The 15,879-nt window shown below is 39.9% G+C and overlaps 1 protein-coding gene across 1 annotated transcript in view; it reads left to right on the top strand.

Moving 5' to 3' along the window:
* LOC121899247 (protein kinase C-binding protein NELL1-like) overlaps nucleotides 1-15,879 on the top strand; it is a 280,357-nt gene that overhangs the window by 31,209 nt on the left and 233,269 nt on the right. The window contains exon 3 of the mRNA XM_042414949.1: nucleotides 7,585-7,735. Coding sequence (XP_042270883.1) covers nucleotides 7,585-7,735 — 151 coding nt within the window. The remainder of the gene's footprint in view (nucleotides 1-7,584; nucleotides 7,736-15,879) is intronic.

Raw genomic sequence — 15,879 nt, 5'->3', positions numbered from 1 at the left:
TTCTGTGCCCTTTTCAGAATCTTATTCATTATTCCTTGCCATTTTGCTGTACCTGCACAGAGCTGAACTACCTTATTCAGTCAGTTATTTGGGGTCTCTTGTTTGTTGCTTTTCGCATTTTGCTTTTCGATGAGAAACTGTAAACTGAATTTGCAACATCTCTGCTTCGGTTGTAGTCAAGGTGAAGTGCCATCAGTGGTTACTGTTAAGATAGCGTTTTAGTAACATAACCTTGCATCCTTAAGAGTTTTTTTGTTTGTTTGGTTTTATCACAGGATTCCATTTCCTGCTTCAGTCCTTTATCTTCAAGGCAGCCAAGCCCCTGCTCTGCAGTCCAGGCTCTCTGCTTTTTTACTCTCCACTGCAGACCTGCCTTGAGCAGTCGAAAGCAGGCTAGCTCCTCAGGGACAGTCTGCTGTGTACTGGATGGATGACTGGCTGGCTAGCTTCATGTGTGGATGTACAGATGACTAGAGGGCTGGAAGTGTGGAAATAAAGATGACTGGCCTCTTGCAGGATCTGAAAGAAATAAAGAAAAAAATGGCCATGAACATTTGTGACATGCCAGATAAATTAAAAAGGAATCAGAAAATATATCTTTTTATTTCTGTACATGTTCCCTGTTGAGCTGTCAGTCTAGTAAATACTGCCCCATATGAGCCACCATAGCCAATTTGAGAGAGGATGTAATTGTGGGATGTATTCTCAGGTTTTATACATTTTATTTTTGTCCTAATTTGGTGTTTACACAGATACATGGAAAGATGAATATCATTAATGCCATGGTTGCCACTGACCTTCGCAGACTGAGCTACCAGAATTCCTTAAATAGTAAAACTGTGGATGAGAATACAAGTAAATTCTCAGCCTGAGTAGAAAAAAAAAATGTCTAGCTTGATCAGAACAAAATGCTGACTAACACAGAATTCTGAAGCAACCAAAATATAAGAAAGTATATTATATCTTAATATATTAAGATAAACTGCCCCCCATTTTAGCAGTAATAAATAATGTACATTAAAAATTTCTTGCCAAGATGCAATGCAAATGTATTATTTTATGTTTTAGTGTGTCAGTTTGGGCAAAAAGATTCCACTGTGGAGTTCAGTGATATCAAAATCAAGCCGGTAATGAATAACATGGCTTAGGTTGCCTAGGTAGGTCCCAAATGGTAGAAATTGTGTAGCACAAGGGCGGCCTAAATTTGGCACATGTAAGGTGCTGGATGCCGGACTGACCGGCAAGACCTGCAAGAATCGACCTCACTGACCCACAGCTGGCTCGAGTGCTGCTAACTGGAGTCTACACACACCAACACTAAACCGAACCTGGGATACATCGTTTGGATTCAAGATCTGATCTAGATGTTGTGATCTGAGGAGATCTGAGGATCTCGAGGACCTCCATGTCTTTAGATCTTTAGAAAATCTGTGTACTGTCAATAACATCTTCCCTGATGGATGAATCACACAGCTGGAAGGTTATTATGGTCAGTGTTTTTTTCTGCCAAGTAGTTATCACTTCAGTCTTTATGGGTTTAGTTAATTGGACACAACTGATGCCAGGAAACTTTGATGTATTATTCTTCTCTTCTTGTACCTTTTAATGTTGTTGCTCTTTGTAAGCAGAGCCCAGCGGCCTCTGAGCAGATGCCAGTGATGGTGAACGTATCGCTATGGGAACTGTAAACATATGACGGCCGTCCAACAGAGACGGAGAGACTGGCTGTACAGTAGAGACGCTCTTTGATCTTACACTTGAAGATAGAGTGTTTGTGTTTCTCCATAAGTGCATCTACAATTCACTGTGTAGGGTTAGTCTGTCTACATGTACAGGTTACTGATATTTATGGTTGAAACTTTGTCATGAGTTGCCAATTTAATCCAGGCTTGAAAACCTCAATTGGGATGAAAAAGGTGACATTTTGCTGCTTTCCTCTGTTTTACATAGTTGTAAATGAAATATCTTGGGTTTTTGACATTTGGTCGGACAAAACAAGTAATTTGAGGATGTTACCTTGTGCTCTGGGAAACTGTTTTTCACTATTATCGGACATTTTACAGATCAAACCATTAGTTGAAATAATAATTAACCGATAAATCAACAATCAAAAACTAATTATAAGTTGCAGCCCTAATAATTTTCTCTGTCTTTTGGCCCATGAATGTCAGATTTCAAGCGTTTGTCCCTGCTTAATGACTGGATATAGTTAAAAAAATGGAGCTTAGCTGCTTGGCCATGTGCCATTTAACATTTTCTCTCTTCTCACTTCTCTCCTTCTCTCTGCTGCACTTGAAGATGGCTGGCAATAAAACTCCACTGACTACATTGCACAGTGTGTATCCTGGTGAATATGATAAATTCACTGCTTTTCTGGAGAGTCAGCATACATCAAGACACCGTCAGTACTTAGCGTTTTATATTAACTACGTGCAGGTCTTTTGACACACATGGTACGCTGTTGGCTACAATGCTTTGAGAGGCGAATCACTTGTGTCCCATAGAAAGTGAATAAGGGCGAACTCTGTGCACCACTTTCACCGCTTTGGACAAGGTATAGTTCAACTAAGAAGCAGCACTTTCATGTAACATTTTAACAGCAATCTAAAACAAAGGGGCTTATCTCTATCTATGATCCAGCAGGTCACTGCATCAAGTGCAGGTGTTTGTCCAGACAGAGCGTGGACACCTTTAGACTTCTGCCCAATCACACAGGTGCCATGTTTTCTATTCACATGTACAAAAGGCAGCGACTTTGCAGCCCTTTGAATCAAGCATTGTGGATGTGATCATGACTGAAGCTATTGAAATAGATTAGTGTAGATCATTTATAGCCCCTATGTGTGATTATATCATTTTTCAAACGCTTCTGATGACATAACTGACTCTTTATTAACAGACAGTTAGTACAGCAGTCAATATAAATTTAAGCACTGTGCACAGAAACATACAAACCTATAAGAGGCCATTTATAGTAACCTTCCTCCTTGTGTCTTGGGTAGTGAGGGCTCTCAGGTATTTCCCTGCCAGTTGCTGCCCTGCTGGACACTCGGCCCTCTAGAAAACTCTGCCCTGATCTACTTTGTGCCCTTGGCAAAACTTGAGCATACAGTAATGTGCTTATCTAGCTGTGACACTGTGACATGAGTTTTCCATATCAGGCCAGACAGAAGTCCACACAGACTTCACTGGCTGTGTCTTTGGTGAGTGAAGTCTCTGTGGACCGCGGCTGAGCTCCTCTTCCTCACTGCCAGTTAAAGAGGCCATCTGTAAGACTTAGCCGAGCTGGGGGAGGACCCGCCAGACTCCTGATTAAAGTGATGAGCTGTAAAATCGAGAAGGAGGGTGGGTGGGGGAGGGGGGGGCGACAGCCGGCTGCTGCCTGCTACACTGAGTTTCATCTTCCTGCTCTACCTGTTAATGGGTTTGTTTATATCTGAAAGCCTGAGATCTCTGTACAGTGGAGACTTTGAAGGCGTCTGCTTTGGTTTTCCTCCCATCACACCGTTCCGTCAGTATTAGTAGATTGTTGATTGTTGTTTTCTTCAAGTTGGATTTTTTGCAACTGTATCCATTGGGCAAATACATTAAAGTGTGCCTTTGTACACAAACACAGACTTGCAAGTAGTTTTTTTTTAATTTTTTGACAGATTTGGTACATTTTGATGTTGGCATCTTGTGTGTTTGTGTATGTCAAACACTATGCATATTTTCAAAATTAAAAGATAACATAAAAAGTTTAAGAATATAAAACTATACTGTACTTTTTCACATTGTAATTTTAAATGGCAAACAAGAACAGTTCCAAAAGATCAATCAGGATTCAGTAACAAATCTGGGTCATAACTGACATTGATTGACAGCTGCGTGCTCAGTTTAAATGCATGAGTGAAAGAGGATGCCAGGGCTTGAAGTGTTGATATGAGGACTCAGACAGCTGTTTGTGACATCAGCCTATTTACATGAGGCGACCATGCACACCTTAAAAAAGCCCAATTCAAGAAAGTCGTAATATCTTATTTTAGGATGATTGAATCATATTTTCTTATCCAAGAAAACAATTTCAAGCACAATTTGCATTAGATTATTAAATTTGTTTCAAGGTAACATCTTGAATTTTCTTAGATATTCAGTCTATTTTTTTGGCGCGATCTGAAAAAGTAACAAGTATGAAAAGTGGATTGTTTGGTTGTTACACTCACATCCCAAACTAACCACAGAAAACAAAATGGTTTTATTGATTTCAAGAGTCCGACCAGTCTTCAAATTAGACCAAAACAACACTCGACACTAAAAAAAGACCTTGGCTCCTTTGTGTGTATTTTTACAATAATTGTCCTATTACCCTAAATGCAGGGGGTCTACAGTTCATGTGTTTCCTGACCTCCTTTTTCCGAGTTGATAAAAATATAACTTTACGAGTGCTCCCTTTGTTTCCCTACAAAAAAAAAACATTCAAAGCTTTGTCTGTTTTTATCATATTTAATGAATCTCAACCTGTTTTGTTTTAGTCAAGTTTTAGTTGACTTAAATTCTGGGCATTTTAGTCTTATCTTAGTCAAAGAAAACAGTAACTAGTACAGTTTCAATGAAAACTGTTGACATTTTAGTCTTTTTTAGCCATCATATTATATTAACATATCAGTCAATCTAGTCAAGCCAAAACCACATTTTTTATTCATTTTAGTCAAACTTATTTCACATAAGATTGTATCTCATCGTTATCTGATGAAAAACACAGGTTGAATGATTAAGAATGCAGCTTTGCAGAAAGCGTCTGGCCTGATGGTATCAGTTGAAGGAATACATCCAGACATGGAACATTTTATTTATTTATTTTTTTATACCGACACGATTCAACAACTGGGGCCCAATAATCTCTTTAAAACAATAGGAGATGTAAAGACAATAAAATGTTTTGAAACAAATTTTTTGGTTGCCCAATGTACATGACAAACTTAACTTTCTGATCTAAACAATGGAAATAAAAGTAGTTAGCTTAATACAATTGAAAAGAATACTGTACACACGCCAACTGCAATCTGCTTGCATTAAAAAGAGAGTAAACAGATCTGAGGTTGGTGTCAACAAGAAAAGAAAAAAAAGTGTCCCATGGAGTTAATAATGACATAAGGTTAACAAAACTGCTGTCTAGCAAGATAGTTGACATGGCATCAGTATTAAAGGTTGAACAAGGCGAGGTTTGGTAGAATAACGACTGTGAAAAGGAAAGGTAATGTTATAACACTGCTATTTTAATCAATACGGCTGTCTACACAGGCTGCGTAATGGCTCGTGTTTCACTCGCACTATATACACGTAAACATGACGTGAAGTCTATTTTCCTCCATTTTATGTATATAACTACAGTCACTGTGTATTGGGCTCTGAACACTTCCAAATGTGGGTGACCTCTACACTCAGTATGAGTTGAACTGTAAATTAAGATGTTCTAGTAGAGCCCTAGTAAAATAAATATAGACCTGGACCCGCTTTAAAACAACCTATAGTATGTTTACTTTTTCCTGAAAAGGGACCTCTAGCAGTCATGTGAATAATGACTTTTCTCTCCCTGAAGCAAAATCAGGAGTAGTCTGATGCTACTATGCCACAAAACCTGTCAGTGGGGAGGTCCCAAGGTATGTTTGGTTGTTGTGTGTCTGACTTGGAAATCTTGTCTCCTACCAACATTCGTGTGTTGTTTTCTTCAAACCATGACCACTTCACCTAACTTTAACTTGTTTCAGCTGCCTAAAATTAACCAGACCTTAACCATAGAGGTGGCAGATTAGAAAACGCTCATATGAATTGGTTTTGTTATTCTGGAAGGCACTGACAAATGACCTCTTGTTGATCTTGTTGATCCTCAGGATCAGAAAGCAATGAAAACCAACCTTCTTAGTCATTTAGGTATGATGACTTGTTGTATTTTAATGTTGTTTGCACATAAAGAGAAATTCTGGTGTTCATTCTCAGAGTCTGAGCCAGTTGAAAGATGGATCTTCCAGCCCTGGCTTTACTTTTTGGGGGGGAATGAAGTATATAAATGAAGCACAGTTCAACTCCCACACCCATTTGCAGCTAAGCTCATAAGCATTGGAATAACAGTCTGCTTCTGTGTTTGCTGCCTTTTTTTGAGCAGGACTTCCTACAATTTGTTGGTATCGATCATAGTGGTGAAAAAAATTTGAACTTGACTATATTAACAGTTACATGAAGAGCGACAGATTAAAATGGATCTCAGTGGCTTTTTAGGAAGTAAAAAGAGGTTTCTCAGAAATGGTCTTGTTTGTTTATCACAATTAAACTGTTTCTGAATCAATGCAACACACAGCGCCGTCTTTTACTTGTCAGGAAAAAATATAAAAACAAAAGCAGGTTTGAAATGTGACAGCATCTTCACATCATAAAAACAGGTTTGAAGATTTGCAGATTTGAAAGGGGATCTAATGATAGACTCGGGTCAGGGGGCTGGCATGTTGGAGAACCGGGGTGCCAGGGGAAGTGGCACTCCATCGACTGGGCTGTGACAGCAGGGAGGCTGAGTGTGAGGGCAGGCGGGCCACGGTCACCCTGGGGAGATTTAAAAGCCCTGCGCTGAGACAACCACAGGGTCCTCTCAACCGGACTGTCTGTCATGTACAACGGGGAACCACGGAAGCCTCTCATTCAGACTACTTAAAGATACTGCAATTGTGTGACCTAAGAGTCTATAACCACACTCACAATGACAATGCTAGAATCAATCAGAGTTGTCTGTATATGGCACACCAAAAACTAATTGCTGGTCATGGCAATGGCATATATCAGAGGGAAGATGACCGCACACTAAGCAATGATGATTTACCATACTTACCAAAGCAATGAGGGATTATTACCAATAATACTGGTGCACTCACTATATAATTGTAATACTACTATTATTATTGTATTACCTCCAAATCAAGGAGTTTAGGTAATCTGGCTAAATTATTTGCTTGTTCACAACCTGTCTGATCATCTGACTCTTCATATTTCTTGCCCCATCTGCCTTGTAATAAGCAATGTTGCAGTGTTTCTATCTATGCAATTACATCGGTGAGTACCATGTTGTCATAGCTGATAGAAACAATGACCAAAACTACAAGAATAAGGCTGAAAGCTGAATAAACCGGTAATATCCTTTTAAGAGACAAGTATAAAATGCTGTGCAAGGGTTGTGTCCAGAAGAAGATGGATTTACAAGGGTAAAATCTGCTGATCTTTCCGTCCTCAAGAAGATATAAAGTTCTCTTTCGTGTACACAAACACACATGTGCAAAGTTTACTGTCTCAGCATCGATTAAAAGAGTTTGGTGTATGAAACCTCTTGGCAACAACAGAGGGTTTTTCTTTTTCAAACACAGGCTGCCAGAAAAGTTTGATGAGATATATTTTCAAAGCGTAAAGGTGTTACTTTGTGTTTCACCGTGTGTTATTAGCTGATTTAATATGTTTCTCTCAATTTTTTGGCATGTTGTCATTGAAGAGGCAGACGGCACATCGCCTGTGAAAAAAAGTTTACACAAACTAATGATTTTTCTCCATTTCACTTAATTCCCTCAGATGTTGGGAGAGCGATTCATGCCCCGGCACACATCACAGAAAAAGTGGTGCAGCTGTTCAGGAGTAAAAGTGAGTTTACCTTCTTGGCCTCCATCCAGCAGAAGTCCTCCACATCAGGAGTCATATTCTCCATCCACGAGTCAGAACACAGGTAATCCATCTGTAATCCTCTTCATCTTGGCCTGCAGCTCCTTTTCAGCACAACTTTACTTCCACGGATTACAGAGCTTCCTCGTTTTAAATTAAACCCTGACATGAATTCTCATCCTACTCATGGCTGTTTGCAGATGGATGTTGTTGAGGTATAGTAAAGTAAAGATTAGCCTGTGATTACTCCAATGTCAGTGTGGATCAGCAGGTGATGGGAGGCCAAGTCAACGGCTGGAATAATGCAGCGTTTCCAAAACTATGAGAATTTTTCAGCTAGACGGATAACCTCCCATGTGTTGTGTCTGCGAAATAAGCAATACCAAGCATGCTGATAATGTTTATGCTGCACAAACAGACATACAACATCACTGAATGTGGCTGTTGCACTGATAACTTGAACACACTGTATGTAACTGAGCTTTCATGAACTACCAAGTACAGAACAAGTGCATACATCTTCTCTAAGCTCTTATTTGACATTGTTAATCTCTTCTCGGCTGTTTCAAGGGGTCTTACTGAATGTGTTGCGAGGGACTGAATGCTGCTGCAGAATGTGATGGCTGTAGGACATCAGTGAGTGGCAGTCAGCAAGCTCAACCCCCCCCCCCCCCCCAGCCACCTGAGAAACAGTACAACTGCGAATTGTTTTTAAAGGGCAGGCTCCATTGATTTTTCCTCCAGACCTCGAAGGTAAAAGCCTTCAGTTCAGTAAAACACGCAGGCAAAAATGAGCACGCGAGCGGGTGTGTAGATGTGTATACTGGGAGACACAGGCAAAATCATACACAGCAGGAGAGTGAAGTAGAGGGCCCCTCCGCTGATGAAGAGAGCTGTATTGGGAAAGCTAGTTCTCTAAAACGTAGGAAACCGAGCAACCAGTTACTCTGCACTGAAAAATAGCTGCAGGTTTGATAAATGTACTGTAGCTTTTTGTCACTGAGACAAAAGCGATGCTATGTTAAACTGAAGCTATAGTACTTCAAAAAATAGCTGTTGCATTGAAGCTACTTCATGAAAAATAATCGTTTAAAAATGTTTTATTTCAAAAATGTTATTACACAAGACAGCAAAAAAAAGAAATGATTTAGTGGTTACAGGTTTTGGTCCCTCATCGGCATGCCGTAGATAATGCTATTGAAACATGATGATTTAACGGATATGAATAAAAGTAAAACCGATTTGACAGGAGCAGCTAATAACTGCACAGCCATGAAAAGACATCACACCATCTGTCAAAACGGAACAAAATTTTTGTTCTGTAAGATTAGGTTTTTTAGATTAAAACCTTTATTTCAATAGTGTTTAATAACTATATTTTAACATGTAGCAAGTGATCTATGAAATCTCTTGGACAGATTTCTTGGCAAAAGTGCTCATGAAGTGAAAAGCTTTGCATAAATTACAGTGAGGTTTTACAAGTGAAATGACACAACAGTCTTGTTTACTTCACTTACAACCTGTGGTCGTCCATAGAAGAGTTGAGATTATCTCTGTCTTCACTAGCTAAAACATAAAATACTACTTACATGTTAATTTAAGAATAAGCCAATATTGCAATACAGAATTGCAACATCATGACAATAACATGGCCTTTTACCAGGAAACCTCATTGAGAGTGCCGTGGCCAAGACATAAAAACAAGTAATACAGACAGACAGACCTCTCGTTAGTCAATATGAAAAAAACAATCAATAAAATTACAATAAAAGAGAAAATAAAAATACAACCTTGATACTAGAATTAGACTGAAAAACAGCAGCAATTTGAGACATTAAAAAACTCCTAGCGACCTCATTGACATTGGCAGATCAATGATGATGAAAAGAGTCCCTGCAGCGAAGCTTTAAATCTGCTCAGAGAAACCAGTGACTTTTGTTTTTTTGAACTCATTTTGTAGAAAACTCCAAGTATAGGGAGCAGAATACATAAAAAACTCTTCTACCAAACTCTGTTCAACTCTTGGGTACAGTCAGCAAGAAGATGCTCTGTGAGCGAAGAGCGTGATTGTTTGCAAGTTTTCCTTTTGATGTACTCACATAGATATGCTGGTAATAGCCCAAGAATGGCTTTATAAATAAAATAATGCCAGTGGAGGAGTCTCCGAGAATTCAATGAGGGCCAACCAACCCAAGCACAAAGTGTGCAGTGAGGACTGAGGGCCTTACAGTTCGTAATAAATCTCAGAGCTCCATGATATACAGAGTCTAGAGAATGTAACTTTAACTTTTGATACTTTTCAGAACATTATGCTGAAGGTATGTGCTTTTGCTTCTCTTGTATTGACTTTCCAAACTTAGGTAAATAATCTGAATGCTTCTTTCACCACTGGTGTGTATGTGCATGTGTGTGCACTCACTTTTGTACAAGCTCCTCCTTTATGATACATTCTTGAAGAGAAATATATGAAGGTCTTGACGCACAGTTGGCCCTCGCTGTGCTTCTAAGGTGACCCTAGGAGTAGCTTTTTTGTCCCCTTACTTTCTTGCTGCCTCTCTCTCTATCTCTCTCTCTTTGTCAGTCTCTCTCTCTCTCTGTCATATTACCTGCAGGCGTAATTGTCGCACAGCGGGCTGGCCAAACAACAGCAAGGCTAAATGGAGCCAGCTGACTGTACTGTCCTCCTTCAGGCACCAATGACATGCACCATGCAGCATATGTAGCTCAGAGGAACGCTTGGACTAAGCAAATGTTGCATTCAAGGCAGTCAGGCATGCTCAAACACACCCAGTTGTCAAATATACTGATTCCTGAGCCAGTCTATGACATTTATTTTGTTCACAAATAAATGGATAGGGTGGGGTTGCTGCCTTTTAAAGGGTCAACCCACCCAAATTACAACAACACATTTCTGCACTTAGCATTAATGCTAGGTAGATGTACAGAAAGTTTAGAACACCAAGTCTTTCAACTGAACCAACATTTCCCTCCAAGATGAAATGTTTCTTTTTTGTAGTTTGAGTTAAGAGACTCATATAACATTTACATATAAAGAGATATATAGATATATTTTGACGGTTATTTCTTAAATATAAAGAATAAACCTTCAGTCAGCTATTTGATTTTCAAGACCTTTCATTTCCCTTCGAATATTGTCCATTGTTAAGTGTCATAAAGTATATATTGGAATGAAAAACTAGCCCAGCCGAGCCGCAGCAGGCTAAAGTTATTTTGAGACGAGTTGTTGTGTGAGTCAGACTGCCAGACTGTGAGTGTAATTAAATTTGGAGAAATGGGCAAAGCCTTGACTGGCTCGGTGCAGACATGTTCTCCATTGTAACCAATGATTTGTTCTGAACCTCTGAATCATCTCTGAAGGCCCTATTAGAGCCCCCAGCCGATGCCCATTCTTTCCCATTATAACACAGCCCTTCCATTCTGCGGGCTAACAGACATCTAGCTCTACCGCTCGCCAAAATCCAGCCATACATTCCTCTCTGTCCCTTCTTTACTTCTTCATCTTTCTCTCGGCACAATCAAACCATCCTCTCTTCCCTCCCACCTCCTCTGCCAGCTCCACTTTCCCGATATGATAATATCCATGTCTCCTCCTTCCTCTCATCCTCTGCTCTGCTCATCCTCAAAGTGAAAACGCCTTTTGAATGCAAGCGTTTCTCGGCAGCCGCTGCAAAAGCAGAAGAAGCTTTTTTTTTTTTTTCACTTCTTCTGCCCGGCACTAGGGAATGGGAAGGAAGGTTTATTACTGCTCCACTAGGCTGAATAGAACAAAAGGAGCCTATTTCTGCCTAGCCAGCATTTTTCTGGGTCCCGGTAACGCTTTCATTGTCAGCAAGTGGCAGTAGCTCTGTGAAGAACTAACTCAAAGCCCGGTCTCTCCACTGCTCTTCCCACCTGAGCACTCAAACACTAAAGATGCTCAGCCAGCTCCTCTAGCTGCTCTGTTCATCTGCCTGCCCTTTGTCACTCTGCAGGTCTGTTTCTCCCTCTGTGCCTCACTTCATAAGCGCTTACAGGTTCCTCTCTTTTAAGGAAACATGCTGAGTTGAAGTTGATGTGTTGTGGGAGTTGAAAACACACTGAGATGGAAGAAAGAGACTTGTTAAACTAGACTTTATGGAAAAACTTTGGGAATGTTGGTCAGTAAGCATGGGGAAGCTGGGTACTGTAAAAATTTACCCTAAAGCACAATTATTCTTATATAAACATTTAGATGAACATGAGAACAAACCCCATTTAAAATTCCATCCGAAGTTACCACTCGACACAAACACAAACACTTATATCAGGCCCTGATCCACGACTGTCATACAAACATTTCAGTCACTCATACATTCATAAAAATTCATCACAAAAAGAAAAATACAATCAAATTGGAGGAGAGGCAATCTTCTTTTTTAAAAAAAGATGATTTCAGACCAAAACACCAAGTAACATAAAGGGGGAATTTTTGTACCAGAAAGACTTTACCCTGTGGAAGATTTGACTAATACAGACTGTTGAAGCATCATGGTGGCTTTGTCTGAACTTTATAATGCATTTTAACACAGAACAAGGACTGCGGACTTTCTCCCCCTTTGCTTCCATTGAAAACAGCAACCAATAACAATTTCCATGTACATATTGCTAGCCTATCCTTCAATCAGATAAATTAACACACTGCATCTGATTTTAATTTATAATATATAAAACAGACTTGAAAAACAGGTGATGTGACATATTTATAAGAAGCAGTATGATCATTTGCCAACATTGTAATTGGCAGTTTTTGGTTTGTTTATCAGCCGCTGGCAGAGGATCTGAAAATTCTTAAAATGAAAAAAAAGGAACTGTTTGGTGATGTGCCGGGCTTCCACGGTGAATCATCGCTCTGTCGGTCTATGTCTGTTTATTTTATGCTTAAACTTGATCTGCAGAATATTTAAAACTTTGTTTTGCCATCAGATGGGATTTGAGTGTGAATGTTAGAGACAGGAAACCTGCTGGCTCAGATTCTGAACTCTTGAGCTCCCCTTTTGAGAAGGGGTAAGTTATTGGGTAGGGGTAGGTAAGATTCTCTCACAGATACCACCCTGCACTCCCTAAATTTTTCTTAGCAGTATTTGCTCAGAGAAAAAGGATGCAATACACTACAACTACTGACTAACAATGATTCCCTCTGCTCCTTCCTTTGATTTTCTGTGAACTTACCAAGGCTGACCAAAATGCAGAATTTTGCACTTCTTACCCAGAATTACAGTCTTTGCTCTACAAGTTATACTCTATTGAATTTTTGAATCATTCTTCCTGATGTGTGCAAACTGTCTTGACAAGGGTGGATATAATCGAATGCCTGTTAGTAGGGCAGATAACAGTACTGAAAACCAAACTTTACAACTCTGTAGACTTCATTATGGGTTATATTTTTTCTACTGTAAGTTAAAACCGTGTAAATTGATTTTTTGGCCACTTAGGAGAAGACCAACTTCACAAATAAAGTTTCTAGCAAACAGTGGTTTGGTTTCTACCAACTCCTTTCTTTGCCAGCTTGTCACTAACTTTGTGTGGCTGGTAGGGTAGCGTACAGTGGGTACATAAGAGCTTTTTTGCTGTAAACAGCTGCCTGCTGCTGGAAATGATGATGAAGGTGCTGAGACTGAATTATTCGGTAAATGTGCTATAAAACCTAAAAGCTAAAAGAAGCTGAAAAGCCCCATCGAGCTTTTCCATTAAATGTAATTATTCACTGTTCATTTGAAAAATATTGTTCAGTCCAGTGTTAAGATGTGAGGCAAATTTGAATTTGAAACATGAAGGCACCCAAACTGGCCCCAATATTAAAGGCACTTCATCCTCAAGATACAGGAGTTCTGACGTCAACATCTGGTCTTTCAGAGACTGTCTCCATTTCTGTGAGGTTGCCTACAAAAACATGTCTCTCATTGTTACTGGAAGAAGCCTATAGAGAGAGGAACCCTGAAGAACATATCAAGTCCACAAGAAGGAGAATTGCTCATATTACACCCATCGGCTATCAATCTGACAACGATTTAGCCTCTGGGGGCAATGACCAATATGTTGGGGGTTCCAGTGTAGCCAGCATATATCTGGGCCAAGACTTCCTCTCTTGCGCCGGTCATTGTTTACAGTCCAATTAGTAACTTTTTGTAGGTGTTTTATGTCCAGATGATATTTGGGGTAATATCTATAAACAGATAGCTGTATATGAATGCAAAATAAAAAAAGATAAATTGTCATTATACAACAGCTGATGGGTTCCAAGATTTCATTTCAGCCAATGCGTTCCGCCTCTTTTGCTCTCCACACAGACTGTTTACCTGCATGCAACCAAAGCCCCTTCAAACGTAACTGGTCAATACTACTCGGACTGCAAATGGAAACCAGAGCACGTCCGATACCAAAATATTGTCCTGTTGCCTACAGATTCTGCATTCATATGCAGATATCTGTTTATCAAGATTACATATAACATGACAGAGGCTTCACTTGGTCACTGGCAACAAAAAGGCATTCTTACTGTTTGAATGACTGATCTCCCTGACGCCCCTGAGACAGCCAGCCCTCCTCTACCTGTCTGACAGACTTCAGACCCCCAAGACCTTCATTACCAGTCCCTCTGCTGCCCTCCTCCTCCTCATAAAGTAAAAAACACAGGTTTGTGTATTCGTCCCAAACTGTTTGGTACAGGATGTTCAGTTGGGTACGTGACTTTCCTCTGTTCAGTTTGCTCTGTGACCCAAACAGATACCGTCAAAATAGTTGAATAATCCACTTATTCTGACATGTGGAACAATAATTCTAGTGTTTGAATTCCAGTGCTTGAATGTTTTGGCAGTGCATCACTTAGATGTAGCATGCTCATAGATGCATGCTAGCCGCCTTAGCCAAGTTAGCCTGGTTACCCTGGTTACCTGTGTTCATGTAGTGTCACTGCTGTCACTATTATTAATATATGTGCCGTTATCCCCATATTTAAATGATATCATGACTCCTCTGTCTCCCTCCCCTCTCTGTGACAGGTGTCTCCTCTATCCCCCTCCCCTCTCTGTGATGTTCACCTTTGAGTGAAGCTGTTCAGAACAACTGTAAACACATTTGATTTCTGACATGGTCAGACAACATGTCATAAGAACCAGCTCCGAGCGACCATAAATCAGCATAAAACAGCTGTCAGACGGTGTCCTGACTCCTTGCAAGAAACAGAAAAGTTGTTTTCTTTTTCCATTGCAGCACAACTAAACTGTTTCAGTAATAGTTTAGGCCAATGATAACATGACACGCCAGATGGTTTGTTACACAGAACCATGAGAAATCCTAGGAAACTGTCTGGAAAAGGGCAGGCACTTTCAAAAAATACTTGGCAGGTGATTGGATGAACCATCTGTCTGTCAACGTCTATCATCGTCATACCTTGCGAAGCAGCTGGATTCCAGAGATCACGCGAGAATCCTCATAAGACGCTGATTGGTCCAAACCACTGGAGGTTCAGACAAAAGCAAATAACTTGAAGCCTGACAAGATGGATTCTCATGTGATCTTGTGATGTCGTAATCACGCGACTCCAGCTGCCTCGCAAAGTAAGGACAATGACCCATTGTTGGATGTTTACATTTTTCAAAATAAATGACCAGAATGTTTTCTACCTTTTTTTTTCCTGCTGTACCAAAAACGTACCGAACCATGACCCCAAAACTGAGGTACATACTGAACTGTGAATTTTGTGAACCATTACACCCCTAACAAAAAGCTTTCTGGCAGCAAAACATCAGAAACCCTAAAAATTGTCTCTCAATATTGGGATGGAAAATACCACTGACTATTTTATTTTTCAATTTCATACCAATACCAATACCAGGATCCCAATATCAAGACTGAAAATTGGTCATTGTTTAAAAAGTCTTCTGTAATGGTCTGTAATCAACCCTGTCTCCTAGAAATTATGTTCATATACAGTTTAATTGTTTTCCCAATTAATAATAATTAATAATAACACATGTAATCGCTGTCTGGATTATGTTCACAAGTAACGAGTGAATGAAGCACCACATTTATATAATGTGGGGAGGACGTTGGAGTGGATGGGGAACGTACAAGATGCAGGACTCTGAAACTGGCAACAGATAACTGGGTTTGCCTCCTGAGTACCGCCTGTGGTTAGGTTTATGCATGGCAACAAAAGAATTTGTAAGG

The sequence above is a fragment of the Thunnus maccoyii genome, chromosome 1, assembly GCF_910596095.1.
Source record: "Thunnus maccoyii chromosome 1, fThuMac1.1, whole genome shotgun sequence".
NCBI lineage: Eukaryota > Metazoa > Chordata > Actinopteri > Scombriformes > Scombridae > Thunnus > Thunnus maccoyii.
The sequence above is the reverse complement of the archived record's forward strand: the minus strand, read 5'-3'. Positions and strand labels throughout refer to the sequence as shown.